We start from the raw sequence: 16729 nt of genomic DNA on the forward strand, positions 1-16729 counted from the left end.
TTCCCCCCCCCGTGCTGCCCTCTTTAACCAAAGCATGCTCACCAATCTCTAAATTTGAACAATTAGTGCCATATTGAATGGCCCAAGGCTAAGTAGAGAGATTGGCGAAGTAAAAGCTGGTGTGTAGACACAAATCTACAGCCATACTGTCGTTGTTTATTACACAAAAAACACTATTTGAATCAGACTACAAAAAAATTCTGTGATGTGCTAACCTGTATAGAATTTTATTATGCTCCCATTAAAGATACCCTCAACGAAAAATTAAATGTGAACTATCATTGATTAACACTTACCCTAGAATTAAATGAAGTTAATATAAATTGCCATGTGTTTTCTCTTGAAACAATTTACCATAAACTGTCAGTGCATGCATCTAGGAAAGTCTATGCATGTTGCCTTCAATGAGTGAATGTACCACTGTGCATACAAATGAGTGAGACAAGATGCACAAGTAAATAAACATTCCTAGGCTTTCTCTGCTTCTATTTAGCTGCCCTGAAACTAACCATATTTCAAAAATGAGAACTGAAGGTGTGGCTTCTTATCAAGATAAGCATAGCAGCACTATGGCAGCAGCAACAGCAGCTACTTACTAGTCAAAATGGTTATTTTCTCATGTTTTCACCTCCATAAGTTTGGAAGTGATGTGTGAAGATGTGATGATGCAACTGTTCTCACCTTCTAGTCATCTGTTTTAAAAATGCTCTAAACAACACATTTCCGCTTAATCTGTCAAAATAGCATAGCTACAAAACACCATCACCCACATTGCAAACTATAAAACTTGAGCGGTAGGATGAAAAATATTAATGCATAAACTTACCTTCGAAATCTTTGCATTCTGCTACCCATTCCCAAAGGTCCCCTCTCCAAGAGTGGACACCACTTCATCTGCAGAAATAATGTCACAGATTGACAACCATTTTTTCTTTCACATACAGTCCCTCTCATGCTGGGGTCCACAAGAGAAATGACAGTCTCCTTCTTTTCTAGTCCTACAGGGCTCTCATGAATTCCTTCCAAAAAAGGAATGCACAGCAGGATGCAAATGCTATCTTCTGAAAAGTACTAGTTTTGTTCTTAAAGGAATGCATTTTTTAAATATATCAACAATGCAGAGCTGTTTTGGATTAAAATCAGCCCTGAATCATTAACTTGAAATTAGTGTTTCCAGCTACATTGTACTTGTAGTTTAGCTCAGCAGAGAGAGGGGTTTTATACTTGACTGTCACCTCTTGACCCAGAGAGGAGCATAAAGACAAGGTGTGTACAGTGATCATCACTTAGTGCAGGTGTAAAACCTCCAATGAGTGGATCAATTCCAAAAGAAGAATATGAATCTGTACATTTTGAGAAGAAAGCTTCTAATATACACATAATCCTGCACAAGTAAGCATTTTGAAAAATTAAGAAAATAAAGCTATTATATGTAATAAATAAAAAAACATGTCCATGTGTATATGTCAGACAGGTATGGTACAAAACTGGGTAGGATAAAGCTGTAGGGGCAATAATGGAGGGACATGGAAAGGAGATAAAAGAAAGGATGTCTTCCTAGACTAAACGTTACATAATTGTTGAGTACATCGAGCGTGCAGCAGGTCGCCTTGGCGATAGATCAGGTGTCCGTCTGCATCATCTTCCACACTGGGTGCTCTCTCATCTGCCTCCTGCCGATCCTGTTGCCGGTCCACCGCCATTTTCATCCACATCAGGTTCGAACCCCCCAGCGCCAGCAACCGGGTCAAACAGATGCAATGCACGTCCCGACCGCAACAGCAAGCAGGCGGGGGTTGACGGCCGAATCGTGTTCGCACGCACCCATGTTCAATGTTTCATTGCCATGGTTGGCAGCCCACATATGTACGAGAATATAGACAGGCAAGGGCATGGCGAAGGTAAAGGATGTGTCACATAATGTGTTAACATCGCATGAATTGGCATTGCAATCATGGTAGTAGTACTCTATATTAAGATAAGCATTCCATGCATCAACTGGGAAAGTGAAGACAGCACAGGCAGCCGCATAAAAAAAAAAGAGGAAAAATACAACGGTTTTTTTCCCCCAAGAAATTAGGAGATTGACGATTAAGAATGATAACAAAACCAGAATTTATGTTAACATGTAAAAAATACTCGACTGAAATCAAAAGTTCATGCTAGATGAAAATGAAACTTTCTAAATCATTTGAAATGATTCGTGAAACTAGACTGATATGAAAATCAATGCTTCCAAATGAAGGTCAGCACAATCCTTAAGCAGCAAAATAACACTCCAGGCAAATGATAAAATTAAAAAAAAAAAAAAAAAACCTTCAATTTCACATGCAAAATGAATGACTTATTAGTAAATGATGTAAGAAACAGCAAAAGAATGAAGAATTTTAGTTATTACTGCACAAATCTAGCAAGAAATAAGTGTCAGAAACAAACAAATAAAAAGGCAAGCCTAAATGGTTATGCACACAGAACACCACAATCAGAAGCAATAGACCTCAATGTTTTCAGAATTATGAGAAATCCAGACATTACTGCATATTCAGTGTAACGAGGTTAGTCTGCGATGTTTTTTGTTCTGCACTGTCTTTTGAAGTAGCTTGCCTCTCTCTTATCTCACCACCAAAACAGATAAGTACCTTTCCAAGTGAAATGAGTTATCTAATGTCTCTAGAAGCAGCATGACATCACTAGAATGGTACTGTTTTTATAACAGTGAGTCAATACAGTCAATGGCAGTAGTCTTGGCTGTCTGAACACTGTCCAAAATGTCAAGCGAGCTACTGTTCTCAAAAGACCAACTGCCAGCGGTCAATATGACTGCCTCATGAAGACCAACACTTGAAATTAAAATTCATCTATGGTCAAAAAGGGAGGGAAAAAATGCCAAAAAGATAAAGCAACTAATGTCACTGTAAAACTGCTACAACAAGTTTTCCAAAATCAGAGCACAGCAACACATTTCCACACACGCAGTATGCTTTGGTGGTGTGGGCTGAACAGGAAACTTATCAACATAACAAAACTGGGTGAGAATTTATGTCAGTCAACAGATGTTAGTACCTGCAGTAAAGCAACTACAATGTCCAAAACATTAGAAAAGTCAAACATGAACTACAACAAAAACAAGGCACAAACAATGTTAAAAAACCACAATGCTGAGACTATATGTATCAATATGAATGAAGAATAAACACAGAATATCAGTGAACTCTTATAACTATAGAGTACAATCAATAAAGAGCTTTCCACACCACTCTAAGTGAATAAATAAACAAAATTTCGTGTAGTGTCTTGTGTAGTGCTGCACCTTTCCCTCCAGGCCTTTGTTAGCTCCCTTTCCAGCAATCTATCCTACACAATCACGAATGGCGTGTAACTTATAGCGCCAGACACTGCCATCCTCATCACTGCCCTGCCTCCCAGTAATGGTCCTACTTCCCTCTTTGCCCTCTTTGAGCTCTCCATGACATTTGGAATAGCAAGACTTGTTTCTAGAAACTTGTACGGTCAGTCCCCTTGTATGAACGATAGTACTATCAAAAGCAATTGCTGCTTGACGCAGATATCAAACCAACATCCCATAACAACCGCCACCCCACACCGGCCTGCCAACTCTCTATGGCTTTCACTACCATTTTATAAGAGATTTTGCCATGAATCTCTGAAATATTAAATCCAAGAGCTGTGTGCTATTTACTGACTCTTTAAAATACATAGCGTAAAAAAAAAAAACCAAACTCATTTATTAGAAGCAGCACTTAACTGCAATCACCACAAGGAGAGAAATTATTTTCTTCGTTTACTTTTGCATTAATGGTTAACGTCTGCTGTCAAATCATCAACAAATCTTTGCTTTGTTAAAGAGTAATTCCAATAAAAAAAGATTCTTTTCTACCTGCTACCCCACTTTCAGGCATCAAATCAAGATGCAGCTCACGTTTGCTACTGAACGAAAGTTTGCTCATTAATGTTACCATGCACTTCAATGTTCAAACAACTTCCTCAATGTTGTTAAGCCTGAACATGATCAAAGCTGCAAATGTCCAGCAAATGCAAGAGAGAGAGTGTACATAACACTGTGCTTTAACTGTTTAGTCCACTGATTGACATAAAGTTGTTCAAATAAAGACATCAAGTTTGTGTGTGTAGTGAAAGAGAGTATGTACATGAAACTTCACTTTACTGCTTAGCCCACTGATGTCACAAGTGTTAATTAAAAACGTCTACATTAAACTGATTGTGCAGGCAACTGTGTTTGAGAGAAAGACTCTGTGTGAGACTGATATTCTGTGAATGAACGAAACATAAGGAGGGACTAGTTTTACATCTATCCTCTGCATTTAGTGCTGCACTTTGAGGAAATGTTATGATCCCCCTTCCTCCCAACTGTGCAAAAGACTACACTGAAAGCATACCAACTTATTCTATTCGGGCTACGAAAATTTAGAATTGCCAATGGGACCAAAGCTTGCTCATCTACCAAACATTTACAGTTTCGAACAAAAAATTTATTTGTTTAGTTTCTAAAAGTAACCCCCACCCCCTGTACCTGTCGGTTGTATATCAACACCTTCAAAAGCCATATAATACATTCACTAATGCAAATAATGCACGTCGTAAATCTTTTCAGCTTTATAGCCATATACTATTTACCTAAATTCACATTTTTAACACTGGTACTGCCTGCCAGCCATCTGTAAAACAAATATTAAGATTCTGGCACATCATTCTGGAATGTTGGCCTCTAGCAAGACTAGCCTCGGAGCTGGAAAGGTGCAGCAACTCACCACTATGCCTTATTATAAAGAAAGATAACATAAGTAACATCTATAATATTACCATTTCAAACTTTATGAAAGAAAAAAACAAAAAAACGTGATTAAAGCAACTTGAAAGGCAAAGCATTATTCTCCAAGGTGTGTTTGACCTGTCTAATTTTGGCTGCTGACTAGTGTCTGCTGCCAGCGCTCATCCTACTGTAACCTTAAAAGGTCTCTCTCAACAAGAAGAGTAATCACAAAGAGGGATGAAAAAGAACATACGCAGCACGACTTCCGGTTCAAACCATACTTATTACCGCCATTGGTCGGCATATTCCTCCATTCTCTGACACCACCTCCAGCATCCACTCTCATGCTGGCTTTGCCCCTACCAAGTCTTGTTTAGGGCTCAGTGTAGCGCTACCATTTAGCACCAGAGGCCTAGCAAGGGCCGCAGACAACCTCAGGCCTTTGAACGGCGACAGCAAAAGCAGCGGCAGCAACAGTACTGCCTTACTCCTCCAAACCATAAGGCACTGCGGCATGCAGTAAGGGGGGAGGGGGGCCCGAGCAGGGGCTGCACAGCCCAAATGGTGCTCTAGCGCTCCTGCAAACGCTTGGATGAGAGGAAGGGAGTAGAGGGGAGGAAGGGGAGGAAGGGGAGAAGAGGGCTGCTGAGGGAGTCTTTAGGGTGCTGAAGGTGCTGGAAGGAACGGCAGAAGGGGCAGGCAGGAAAAGCACAGATACAGGGCACACTCATAGAGGCCAATCCCTGGGTTTTGCCTCTATGGTTTTGAGCACTGTACAACAAGTCTACATCAGTTAAGTCGGTCGCATAAAAAAAAAAAAACTACTGCAGGGTCCAGTCACATTCTACGTAGGCACCTACTTCTTCAGTCTCCCCGACAGCAGAAAGTCACAAGAAAACTCTCTGAGCTCTCCTTGCACGCCACAGATTTACATCTATGGCACACGCCAAACACATGGTTAGATGCCAGGAAGGGTGTATGAAAATGGAAACCCCGACACAGGCCAAGGTACCCGCAGTCCACAGATAGCACCTGCATGAGGCTCCTCTTGGGATGCAGACGTTCTCCCCACTAGCGATGTCAGGTGATGGGCTCAGGAGATAGCCTGGTGTGCTATGGTGCCGTTTCAATAAATAAAGGCTTTCGTTCCACATTTTCCATTTGCAATACTGGCAAAAGCGGGGATCGTGCCTCTAGTTCTGTTACATCACAAATGTTACTTTTCCTGACATGTGTGTTGCTGACATCGTCATTGTTCTCTGTACTCTATGCCCCCTCCCCGCCCACTATACTATGCCGGAAGGAAGCGTCTCATTGTAACCTGTCGGACGATATCACCCTGGACAAATGCGAGCAGCAACAACATGAAAACAGTCATAGCGCTGCACATCTACAGGAATAGAAAGACTGTACGCAAAACACGCAAGCACTGGCTTCGCAGTTAAGGTATGTGTCATGTGTATTACTAGTCTCGAACACAAGCTGTAAAAGGATCGCAATGACTTCCGTAGCGACACCTGGGAGTTTCGAGGATGAGCATGTGAAAGAGGATCCCACTCTGATCTGGCAGCTGTCGACACCAAGCAAGGACTAAGCTGTGAGCGGTGCATGCCAAACGCCGCTAACATTCAACTGACACTTGAAGTTGACGAAGCACAAACTATGTCGACGACCGACGCAGCAGAAAAAGGTCACAGAGCCATCGCTAGCACACACACAAGGCATGCTTTATGTGGCTGAGATGATGAGAAAGCGCCACTCCACCACTCGGCCACCCGTTTCAGGCTACTCAAAAGCCTTATCTACGATGTCAACAAGTCTACAACCCCAATAACCACACCGGTTAAGATGGCCGTGCCGTTTCAGCATCCTTGTAAACACCGCAGATACCTAAGACGGGTGGACAAATTAGGCTGCAGTCTGAAGCAGCAGCGGCCGCCAACTGAAGGCCTGCAATAAACCTTTAATCTCTCCACAGCGTCGTTACATAGGTCGTAAGGCATAAACTCTTGGTGCAGATAAGCACGTGTACAATCGAGTTACGTCAGCGCCGTAACAGAGTAAGGGGGAGGATTGGACAACCGATAAGGGCTAGCGCGACGGCCCCGGGGTGCAGAATGAGGCCCCTGCCCCCACCTGGAGCTGCAGCTCTCGCAAGCGAACCTGTTGCATGTACCCTACAGTGGCTGAATACACACGAGAGGTGCACGAGAGCCGACGGAAATCAATATGCATCATAAACTGGCGCCGTTCTGGAACGACTGCTGCAGTGCTCGTCCACAGCACGCCGTGAAATTGCGTTCACCTCCCCCTCCCCGTACTGCGCGCCTAGAAGGGCCGCCCGCCCTGAGTCGCCGTGCTGGTGATGACAGCAGTTCGTTATCGCTCGCGTCTGCTGGCTAGTACGCCGAGTATCGGCCACGTAACCCGTGCCTGACAAGTGACCGTCGAACGTGTTGCTCGGGCAGGATGTGGTAGTAGGTTGGTGGGGGAAAGAAGGAAACAGGGGCCACCGCACGTTTTCCCCCTTCGCTGCTATTTCCTTGCTGTCCATCCTCACCACAACCTCTACATCCCTTCGGAAAAAATTGGAAGGACGCAGGAAAGGTCATGTGCAGTGGAGTCGCATCACCCCAACCCCCCTCCCCCCCGGCGTGGCCATTCACTCTTCGGGCAGATCTACATATCTTTCCCGTGGTCGCGGCGCATCGCTTTGTTCGTTTATTGCTATCGCTCTTCTCCTGATGTCCGATAACGCCAGCTCTTCTACGGCCGCTGCGTAATTGGTCGAGAATCCGTGGTCATCTCGTTGCTCGCGTGACATCTTTTATCTGCCTACTCTTCTCCTCCATCCACTACCCCCCATCACCAACACCGAAAACAATTTTTCTTAAAGCATATACAAACATAGCTTCGCAATTATTCCTAGTTACTGCACTGCAGGCACTATGATTTACTGTTTACAGTACCAGAGGCAACACTATGCAACCACACTTCTGACTAACGGCATTCTTCTCACGAAATGCGAGCCGCGCGTTCCAGCAGACATGAAAACTGTGCGACTGTACTTGGACCTAGCCTAACCTGCGGCCAAAAGACGATCGCCAACACATCCACCCACGCGCCCTGCGAGCTCATTCTCACAAACACATGCAAGCAGTATAACTGTCCAATGTTCTAACCACATTCTGTGTTTCAAAGAAATAGCGCACCACCTTCGATCAGCAGGAAGAGATAAATGCAGGCCCTTGTTTCTGTTACACGCAGGCTGCAACTAGCGCGAGCAGGCCGCCATGGCGCTGCGCCTTTGCCAATGACAAGCCCGACCTTCTACAAGGAAAGGGGAAAAGGAGGGGTGGGTAGGGCAAGGCCGCTAAAGCAACATCACGTGATTAAGCAGAAGCAGCAGCAGCAGCTGCAGTAGCACTGTCGGTCACCTTGTTGCTTCTAGCGTACTGCTACAAGGAGCCACTCAATCGCCATTCTCGCCAGGAAAGGGGAAGAGCGGGGGTTGTGACCTGCCTAAAGCGCCGTCTCTGATAATGCGCGCACTTTTATTTACTGCAGGAGCATGATGACTGAAGATTAACCATCAAAGTATGACTGCCTTCCGGCGAACAGACACTAGCCAGAATATGGTCGAAAACAGCATAAATTAACCGATAATCCTATATTTCCTGTGGTTTTATTACCAGAGCCACTCTGTCAAAAGCTTAAAGCCATAATGTGAGTCATTTCCACACCGATTATAGTACAGCGTGGGGTACAGCGCCATCTTTACCAATCACCTCTTCCACACCCCTACATAAACTTTTAAAAAAGCAATATAAACCGGGGTGCCTGGATGAAAGCTAATTAAACCGATGTTCGCAACAAGACTACATGAAAGTATTCTTCTAGATATATGTACAATAACGCAAATAAATGGTGCAGCACAATCAAGGTAAGCAGACACTTCCAATTCTGTCCTAATTAGCTGCATTGTGCTAACGGAAATGCTGATAAAGTGGTCTGAAGGGCAGCACTGCCACAAGCAGCACAAGATGAGGCTAAGCATTTACCAGATGCAAATTAAGTGCATGCATTATGTAGTCCTGCATGTATCTTGATCATCATATAAAATGGCAGTCTAGTACAGCACGCCTTGTGCATTCCCAACAAGTATCAATCACAGCAGTCCACAAAACCCATCTCAATTTCCCACCACTCTATGTGATTTAACACATCACAATACATGCAGACCAGAAGAAACTACGATAAATTTAAGTAACACAACCCTTCACAAGTATTTTACAATGAAAGGAATGACAACAGCAAAAAAATAAGCCACTCCTTGCCAAAGTCAGCGTTGAATTGACTTTCTCCCAGAAATTCAAAACATTTGCTATTACCAAAATGAACATAAAACGGGAACACATGTTGGATCAGATGTCCGAGTCAGTGCCAGAGTTTATCATGCACAAAATGGATTTTGATATTCTGACTCCCCATTAAACCTTTTGAGAAACTGTGTCACCCTCAGTTAAAACTGTTGAAAGTTTCTAATCCCCCTCCTTTATAGACATATATGACAAGCACAAACCAGGTTGTATGTGGTATTATTGTGATTTTAATTCCTGATGCCAAGAAACTGCTTTAATTATCAATGACTTTTAAAACTGTCAGTGACGTAAAAAAATAATGAAAATATACCACCCTTTTGTGTCAATTACATGAGACCCCAGCCTTTAGCATTTTCTTACCAGCTATGCAGGTTTCCCCCTCCCACCATGATCTGGAGCTTTCTTATATGATTTGCACATATTTATATGTGACTGGAAACGCTGACTGTTAATTCAAATCACATACAGCTTTGTTCTCCATGAAAAAAAAAAAAGCACCATATATCGTAAAGGAAGAGGAACTTCACAGTAATGTTGCATAATCCCTTTCCTATTTGTTCCTGAATATTCCAAGCTAGAAAAAGATGCGACAAAGGAGCAACAGCAAAAATAGACTACACTAAGCAGTCAACCCCACAAAATTATGCGTTTTCATTTAAGTGCATTCTACGGTGTTACATAAAGGCTAGAACTCTACAAGAGGCAACTTTTGACTAATTGATACAAAATATATAATTCCTAAACCGCTCCTCAGCATGTAATGCAGCGACTATCTGGGAATTTGTCTAAACAGGGAAACACAAGGCCCAACTCTACAAACCTAAAGCGGCACATGAAGCAAAAGATCATTACAAAAGAAAGACAAACACACATGAAGGATAAATAAAAGGTATGAGGCACATATGGACAGTCAGCATCTTTTGGTTATGACTCGAAAGGAAAAAAAAAAGTGACCAAAAATGATAGAGAAATTATCTGAAGGATTACATCAGAGTGCAGTAAGTACATGAAACTAACATTATCAACAAAATGGTCTGAGTGGCACCCATTTTCAAAACAGCCTGCATGTGATGCATGATTTTTCAATGTTGGCACCTTTCCATTTATACAAACTGAATTATAGAATGGATATCTCGGGCTCTTCAAAAAAAAAAAAAAACAAGAAACAAAAAAAAAACAAAAAAAAACAAAGACTTAATTTCAAGAGTTTTATAATTTCTCAACACCGGAGCAAAATGTACCAAGATTGAAGAAAAATGTTATTGATAAAAATGCAAGTATAACTGACCTCGTTGATCCCTTTGGTTTTTGATTTCTCGACATTCAAAAAGGCCAGAAAGATTGTTTTAAAATTTATTTTTGTGTTTTCATTTACATTTCTAGGTGACTTGAACAACAGGCTATTTATTAAAGGTACGAGTGCCTCATCAAAATATCAATTTTTAAAGTCAAGAACCCCCTTCCCCACATATCAATTTTAAGTAAGCGTGCAGCTGTCTTCACCTGTCACAGATATCAACATGGAATGCTTTTTCTGGGTACTCACCTGTAAGTATCTGGCAATAACACACATTATATCAATGACACGAATGTACAAAATAGGGACAGAAAAAATGCCTAAGGTTTATAGGCATGATTTAAAAAACAAAAACAAACAAAAAGAAAATTGTAGGAAAAAAAAACTTGCTTCCCACATGGTATGAAGTATTCCATCTGATTCTATATCTCTTCATATTTACCTTAGTCTGCTTCCTTGCGTAACCGACTGCTTAGCCCATGGGTTCAAATAATAAAAAAAAATAAAATAGGTGTGTATGCCTGCATGCATGTTATGGCACAGAAGTTGGTGTACATAACTCTGTCAGCTTAATGGTGCCTGTTAAAAGGGTTCTTCAAAGGGTCAATTGATTTTACCCTGAAGAACCTGTCTCATGTCTCCTGTGAACTCAACCTACCCTGAAGATTATGATGGGTGTCCCAATGGAAACAGTCTCCAAATAAAAATAAAAGCAAAGATTCAGCATCATCCTTACGAGAGGAAGCCCTGTCCTTACTGCACCAGAACACTATTGTGCCATCTATTCTACTTCTACACAGACTCAGATGATGTAAAACAGAATGCAAAGCAAAGAGTACTAACCCGACTTGAAATAGATGATTCACGGTGATGCCTGTGATGCTCTCGGTGGCGTCTGTGTCGACGATTACGGTGTCTGCGACTCGTGTTGGAGCTGTAGCGGCTGCTTGGTTGTGATCGACCATAGTGAGAGCTCTCTTGGGAACACTGGTCAATAAGATGCTCACGAGACAGAGAGCGATCTCGGTAATAGCTGGTGTCTGTGTAGTCATGCCGACGACCATATGAATCATATCGTTCTAGACTGCAATTAAAATGGGAAATATTGCATGAAGCTACGCAGACACATACATTTTGCTTCTTACGCATATTTTGTGACATGTTCATGAATAATTACTGACGTTCTGGATATTATGAAGCCGTACTTCTTAAATAAATAAAAAAAAAAAAAACATTTCATATTTAAATAGTGGATAAGTGAGAACATTAATAAATATATTATCTTTGTGTCCTTGCTACATGTGTAACACATTAAAAAAAATAAGCAAAACTAGACCTACATGAACTTTTCTGTGTACATTTGTGAAGCTCACAGCTTGCCATAAATTCAATGGTGTCTATAAAGTTTCATACCTTCTAGATCTAGAGTGGCGTGATCTAATGTCATAATAGTCATCATATGTGCCACCTCGGTGCCTTTTGTGGCGATAATCACAATCATAGGAACTGTCCCTGCTGTAAGAACGCTTTCTGCGTGACCTTGGCATCTGTACACAAAATCCAAACAAATTTATAGCTTGATGCCTTGTACTTTCATTCAAATAGCTTACAAGCTTATATAAATATGGTAATCACCAACCACTTCACAAAAAATAAATTTTTAAATAAATAATGATAATAAATGTGTGATTCATATTATGCATAATTAAGCTTATCAAGGAACATGCTCTCAGTGTTTAAGACAAGTAGGAGATACGAACAGGACGAAAGAAGAAAGAACTATGCAAATAAGAAATAAAAGACAAACATAAATGACACAAAAAAGGAATCAGGAAACAATATGGATGGAGGGTGTCATAAATCTGCAGAGAAAGAAGAGCAGGTCTATTAGTCAACTGACTATAATCACAGCTATTGACAGCTATATTGATCAATGTAAGTAATGTTCATGAAACAGATGTGTTTATAGCGCTTTAAACACACATAAACATTCTTATAAAAAGAAATGTCCAATCTGATGATGACCGATTTACACGCCATAATAATTAGTAAGACATGAATTAACAACCACTACACCACCACCATTTCCTATAAAAATAATTATGAAAAATTTTGGTAGCTAAACGAGTTTACAGAAGCTTTTGCAGAACGGTCGTGTATGTCAAATAACTTGTGTATAGTCATGCAATCCCTTTCCCCTGTTTCTGCTTAATGATTTTTATCAGGTTATACTTCATAATTATAGAGTCATCACCTGGGTTTCCTTTAATGAGCTCCACTCTTAAATTTTATCTGTACCAAGGCATACTAAGCGGTGTTATTCTAAAACTTCGAATTCTTGTCACAAGATAATTCAGATGTCACAAAAGCCCAAGTCAAGGTTCAGAAGGTCTAGCACGTATTGCGACAAGAATGACATCGACACCTGACCTACTTTAAGTATTTCACTTCTGCTTGCATAAGGCTGTTTTCGTCTAGCATTATTTGAAGCAAACGACTTGTATGTCTGATACTCACACTTGATTTTAACGTTATTTCTTTTAACAATAACGTAATTTTCTTATTATTCACGTACTATGTAAAAGCATATACATGGTTTGTTTTAGACAAGACTTACAGCATTCGATTTCAAAGATGGCCGTCAGCACAAGTAATTCGGACCATCAAAAGCAAACACTAGTCTTTCTTGTCACTCACAGACAATGTTAATTACATATTTGGCTTAAATTAATTCTTCGATGCTTCACAATAACTAAATCAACTTACTGTTTTGGCTTTACTATTATTTCTCCACAAAAAGTCCAGATTTATTCTGCTTCTACAAGTCGTCAAAATCGCAGTTAAAATTTCCATCAGACGATATAACCGTAGTGGGGATTGGCTGAAATCGTCCAATGAAATGTAAGTTCAATAATGTCCTAGAAGTGCTCCGTCATGTCCGCAAGAAAGCGAGCAAGCCGCTGTCTTGAGCTAATCTGTGAGTGTTGCGAGAAACTGCATAATAAAGGTGACGACACTGTGTCCCATCAATGTCCCAGGAACACGAAATGCTTCTTTACCTTTATCTTTCGTTGAGTTTCGCACCTATGACGTTGGGATACTGTATACACGGTTGTATAGGTGATAGTATTAGCAGCGGTTCTCAACCTGTGGGGCGCCCCCCCCCCCCCGGGGGGTTGGGGGTGGCGCGACGTGCTTACAAGGGGGGCGCGAAGGTGGTCCTTTTTTTTTTTAAAGTTTCTTATACCGGTATTAGTGAAATTAGCTTACATTGCTGGCTAAGGGGGGCTCGCGGACGTACCTTTGTTCGTCAGGGGGGCGTCACAAGTAAAAGGTTGAGAACCGCTGTATTAGGGGAAGGAGATGAGCTAAGTTTGTGGAACCCTCTGTAAATAGCAAGGTTCGTGATGTATACATATATAGCTTCTTTGGGCGCGGGTTTTTTATATATATTTTTTAATGAATCGACCAATAATTTGACGTCTTTCACTTTATAGTTTCAGACTGAACAGCAGGTTATACTCTATTAGTAAGGTGACCAGACGTCCTGCTTTAGGCCTCTCGCTTTCTGGCTTTCTGGCAAGTCCATCAAATGTCCCGGTTGTCTTTAAAAATCACTTTTTTCGGCGTTCTTTGACGGTGACGACATCATTATCGGCACGTGTCCCGCTTTCGCCCCCGAAACGTCTGGTCACCTTACTATTAGAAATGTATTATAAAATTCATCGACAATTAAAGCTTTCGAATTATGCTTTCGTTGCAAGTTTTAGGTCTTAGAAATATTTTAACGTGTGAGCGAGTTCTATATCTTTGTTAAATAAATGCGCAAGGAAAAATAGGCGCACTTAATCTTACCTCTAAGTCGTCTAAGATAATCTTCATAATCACAACAGAACCAAGTTATCCTGCTGAAGTATCTTTCAAACCAATCAAGGACGTGCAAGTTCCTGCTCCAATAAAATAGTTGCTAGTATCTAGTTTTAGTTGCATCGCATGTTAATGTCGATAATATTAATACTTGCTTTTATGACAAAAGAGTTGTTAAGTGATGATAAAGCAAACTTTATTATTATTATTATTATACACTGGGGAAAATAATTTACATTTTCAAGTGGCCCAGATCGAGAGGTCGTCTACTCTGGAGCACGTGGCTCTCGGCGGCCCTGTATACAACTACAGGGAACTACATGTATTATAAAATGGCAGCAATCAAAAAATAAAATATACTTCTACATTAAATAATAGAGCATGATTGTATATAATTAAAAAAACAGATAAATTCGTTTAGAACCAAAACCACGTACTATTGGAGTTTTGACCTCTCAAGATATGCGCTTCCTGCACTTGTGCAGCCCTTTATATAGGCTGTTTTGTTGTCTGATTGGCATTTTCTGTTGTTGCATTTATCCAAATCATAGTTCCCCATGTTTTATTATTTTCCCGTCGACCCACGTATTTACGGGGGTCATAGGGGCGCAGATCCCCCGCTCCCGCACATAACTGCATATTGCTCAGGCTCCTCCCCTAAATTTTAGCTCTTAATTATAGTAGTGTTGACCATATTAAACACAAAAGATGAAAAATACGCTACCTGATGAAAAAGAGTAATGATATATATATTTATGCATTTATTACTTACTAAACTAATAATTTTCTTTAGTCGTCTGCGATTTTCCACGGTAAATAACTGCAGAATTCAACAAAAAGTTCTACTGATGGCAAAAATCACGGTCGTGAAAACTGTAAATGCTGACTGTATTATCTTCAAGTGTCTCTTTTTTAAAGCTATTGCTATCAATACCTGTGTGCACGTCTTAAAGTATATGAAAATAACACTTTTGATTCTTGTTGAAAACGAAGATATATTGTAAACGTGTCACTTTTTGACGAGAGATTATAAATAACTGGACGTTGCCGTTTTATCGTTTACATGTGTATAAGAAGTTTCTAATGCAGTCGAAAAAAAAATCTTGTCTAATTGGGGAAATTTGTCTGCATTTTATTTGGTAAGGTAATAAAAAAAAAATAACACGAACGGTATTTTCTAAGATAAAAATTGAAAGCATGCGCATTGGTGCAGACGTCTGCGTGTAACAAGACCAAGCGCAGCCGACGTACGTTCTAGAAAGTCAAGGGAGTTTACTCTAAAACAATTTAAAAAAAACAAATCGCATCTTTTTGTTACCTGTTGATTCTTGTTTCGTGAAAACTGAACTGTACTTTCCAATCAACACTGAGCTCCCAAAGTATCGAAACATGAACAAAAAAGACGGGACTGGCCATCACTTCTGCGAAAAATTGCCGATAAAGGAACGATTTCCATACACTGGAGAGAAAAGCGATGGATCTAGTTTTAGTACTATCTATAATGGTGGGCTAAAACGGTCCCCGAAAGTGGAACTTTCAAGGAAGTTTTTACTAGATTTCGATTTACCTTCTAAACATGAATGGAGACCTTCCGAGACTCATAAGAAGATCGTAAGATTTTTCAAATGGGGAAAATCGATAGAAGCGAGACTTCGGTCGAAGATGGATACACCAAAGGGTTCCGAGTTTGTTTTGACTTGTTTTGCGAAGGATCTTTGTCACATTCACAAAAATGAAACGAGTTTGAAGAAAAACGCACACTGGTGTCATGACCACCACTATCTCTACGTTGCTCTTCGACTTTGCTTTGTGCTGAATATATCCATTAAAGCGATTGTGAGCGCACTTCTCCGTGAAATTTATCTGTGTGAAGGATCTTTGGATGCTATTTTTAGTATCATTCCCTCTACTAATAGTCATACGGACTTAACTGTAAACAGAAACAAGTTCACTGTTTATCCTGGTCGCCGAAAATATGAGAAGTCTGCATTTCAATATTTCGTGAAAAGCATATGCCCCCTAGAGAAGGACACCAGAGAATATGAAGACAATGTCTTCATTCCAGACAACGTCCTGAACAAGCCATTGAACAATCTCTCAGGCGACACCCCACTTCTAGCTGCAGTTATTCAGTGCAACCTTTCAATGGTACTTCTTCTGCTACGTCACGGTGCAAACCCATTTGTTTGCAAGTGGGGTGAGGTATTTTCACCATTGAAAATATGCCCGGTGAACTATGTTCTCAGAATGCTGAACATGATGATGTGGTTGCATGACCGCTCGGGGGTAAAAGTCAAGATGCAGATGGAGTTCTGCTATCTGTGCTTGTCCTTCTTTGCTCGTGCTGTCTATGCACTTGACATCCGGAAATCGAGCGGCAAAATAAGCACA

The 16729-nt window shown here is 40.8% G+C and overlaps 1 protein-coding gene across 2 annotated transcripts; it reads right to left on the reverse strand.

Annotated features, from left to right (window-relative positions):
• Positions 1-841: 841 nt before the first annotated feature.
• On the reverse strand, positions 842-13378 carry LOC112561868 (dual specificity protein kinase CLK2-like). Of its 2 annotated transcripts, none has more exons than XM_025234686.1 (5): positions 13238-13378; positions 11885-12018; positions 11315-11555; positions 1589-1682; positions 842-894 (listed from the first exon to the last, which is right to left on the reverse strand). In XM_025234686.1, the coding sequence occupies exons 1-5, from the start codon at positions 13322-13324 to the stop codon at positions 848-850; spliced, it is 603 nt and encodes a 200-aa protein (XP_025090471.1). In that variant the 5' UTR covers positions 13325-13378; the 3' UTR covers positions 842-847. The 2 variants fall into 2 exon arrangements, with proteins under 2 accessions (XP_025090471.1, XP_025090472.1); XM_025234687.1 differs by lacking the exon at positions 13238-13378 and adding an exon at positions 13089-13113.
• Positions 13379-16729: the final 3351 nt, after the last annotated feature.

Source organism: Pomacea canaliculata, linkage group LG4 (assembly GCF_003073045.1).
Source record: "Pomacea canaliculata isolate SZHN2017 linkage group LG4, ASM307304v1, whole genome shotgun sequence".
Lineage (NCBI taxonomy): Eukaryota > Metazoa > Mollusca > Gastropoda > Architaenioglossa > Ampullariidae > Pomacea > Pomacea canaliculata.

Coding starts and splice junctions, on each gene's coding strand:
- LOC112561868 (XM_025234686.1), bottom strand. CDS start 13,324: ATGGAAATTTTAACTGCGATTTTGACGACTTGTAGAAGCAGAATAAAT. Junction 11,556..11,884: donor CGCCACTCTAGATCTAGAAG/GTATGAAACTTT, acceptor TTTTAATTGCAG/TCTAGAACGATATGATTCAT. Junction 895..1,588: donor CGACCTGCTGCACGCTCGAT/GTACTCAACAAT, acceptor TTATTTCTGCAG/ATGAAGTGGTGTCCACTCTT.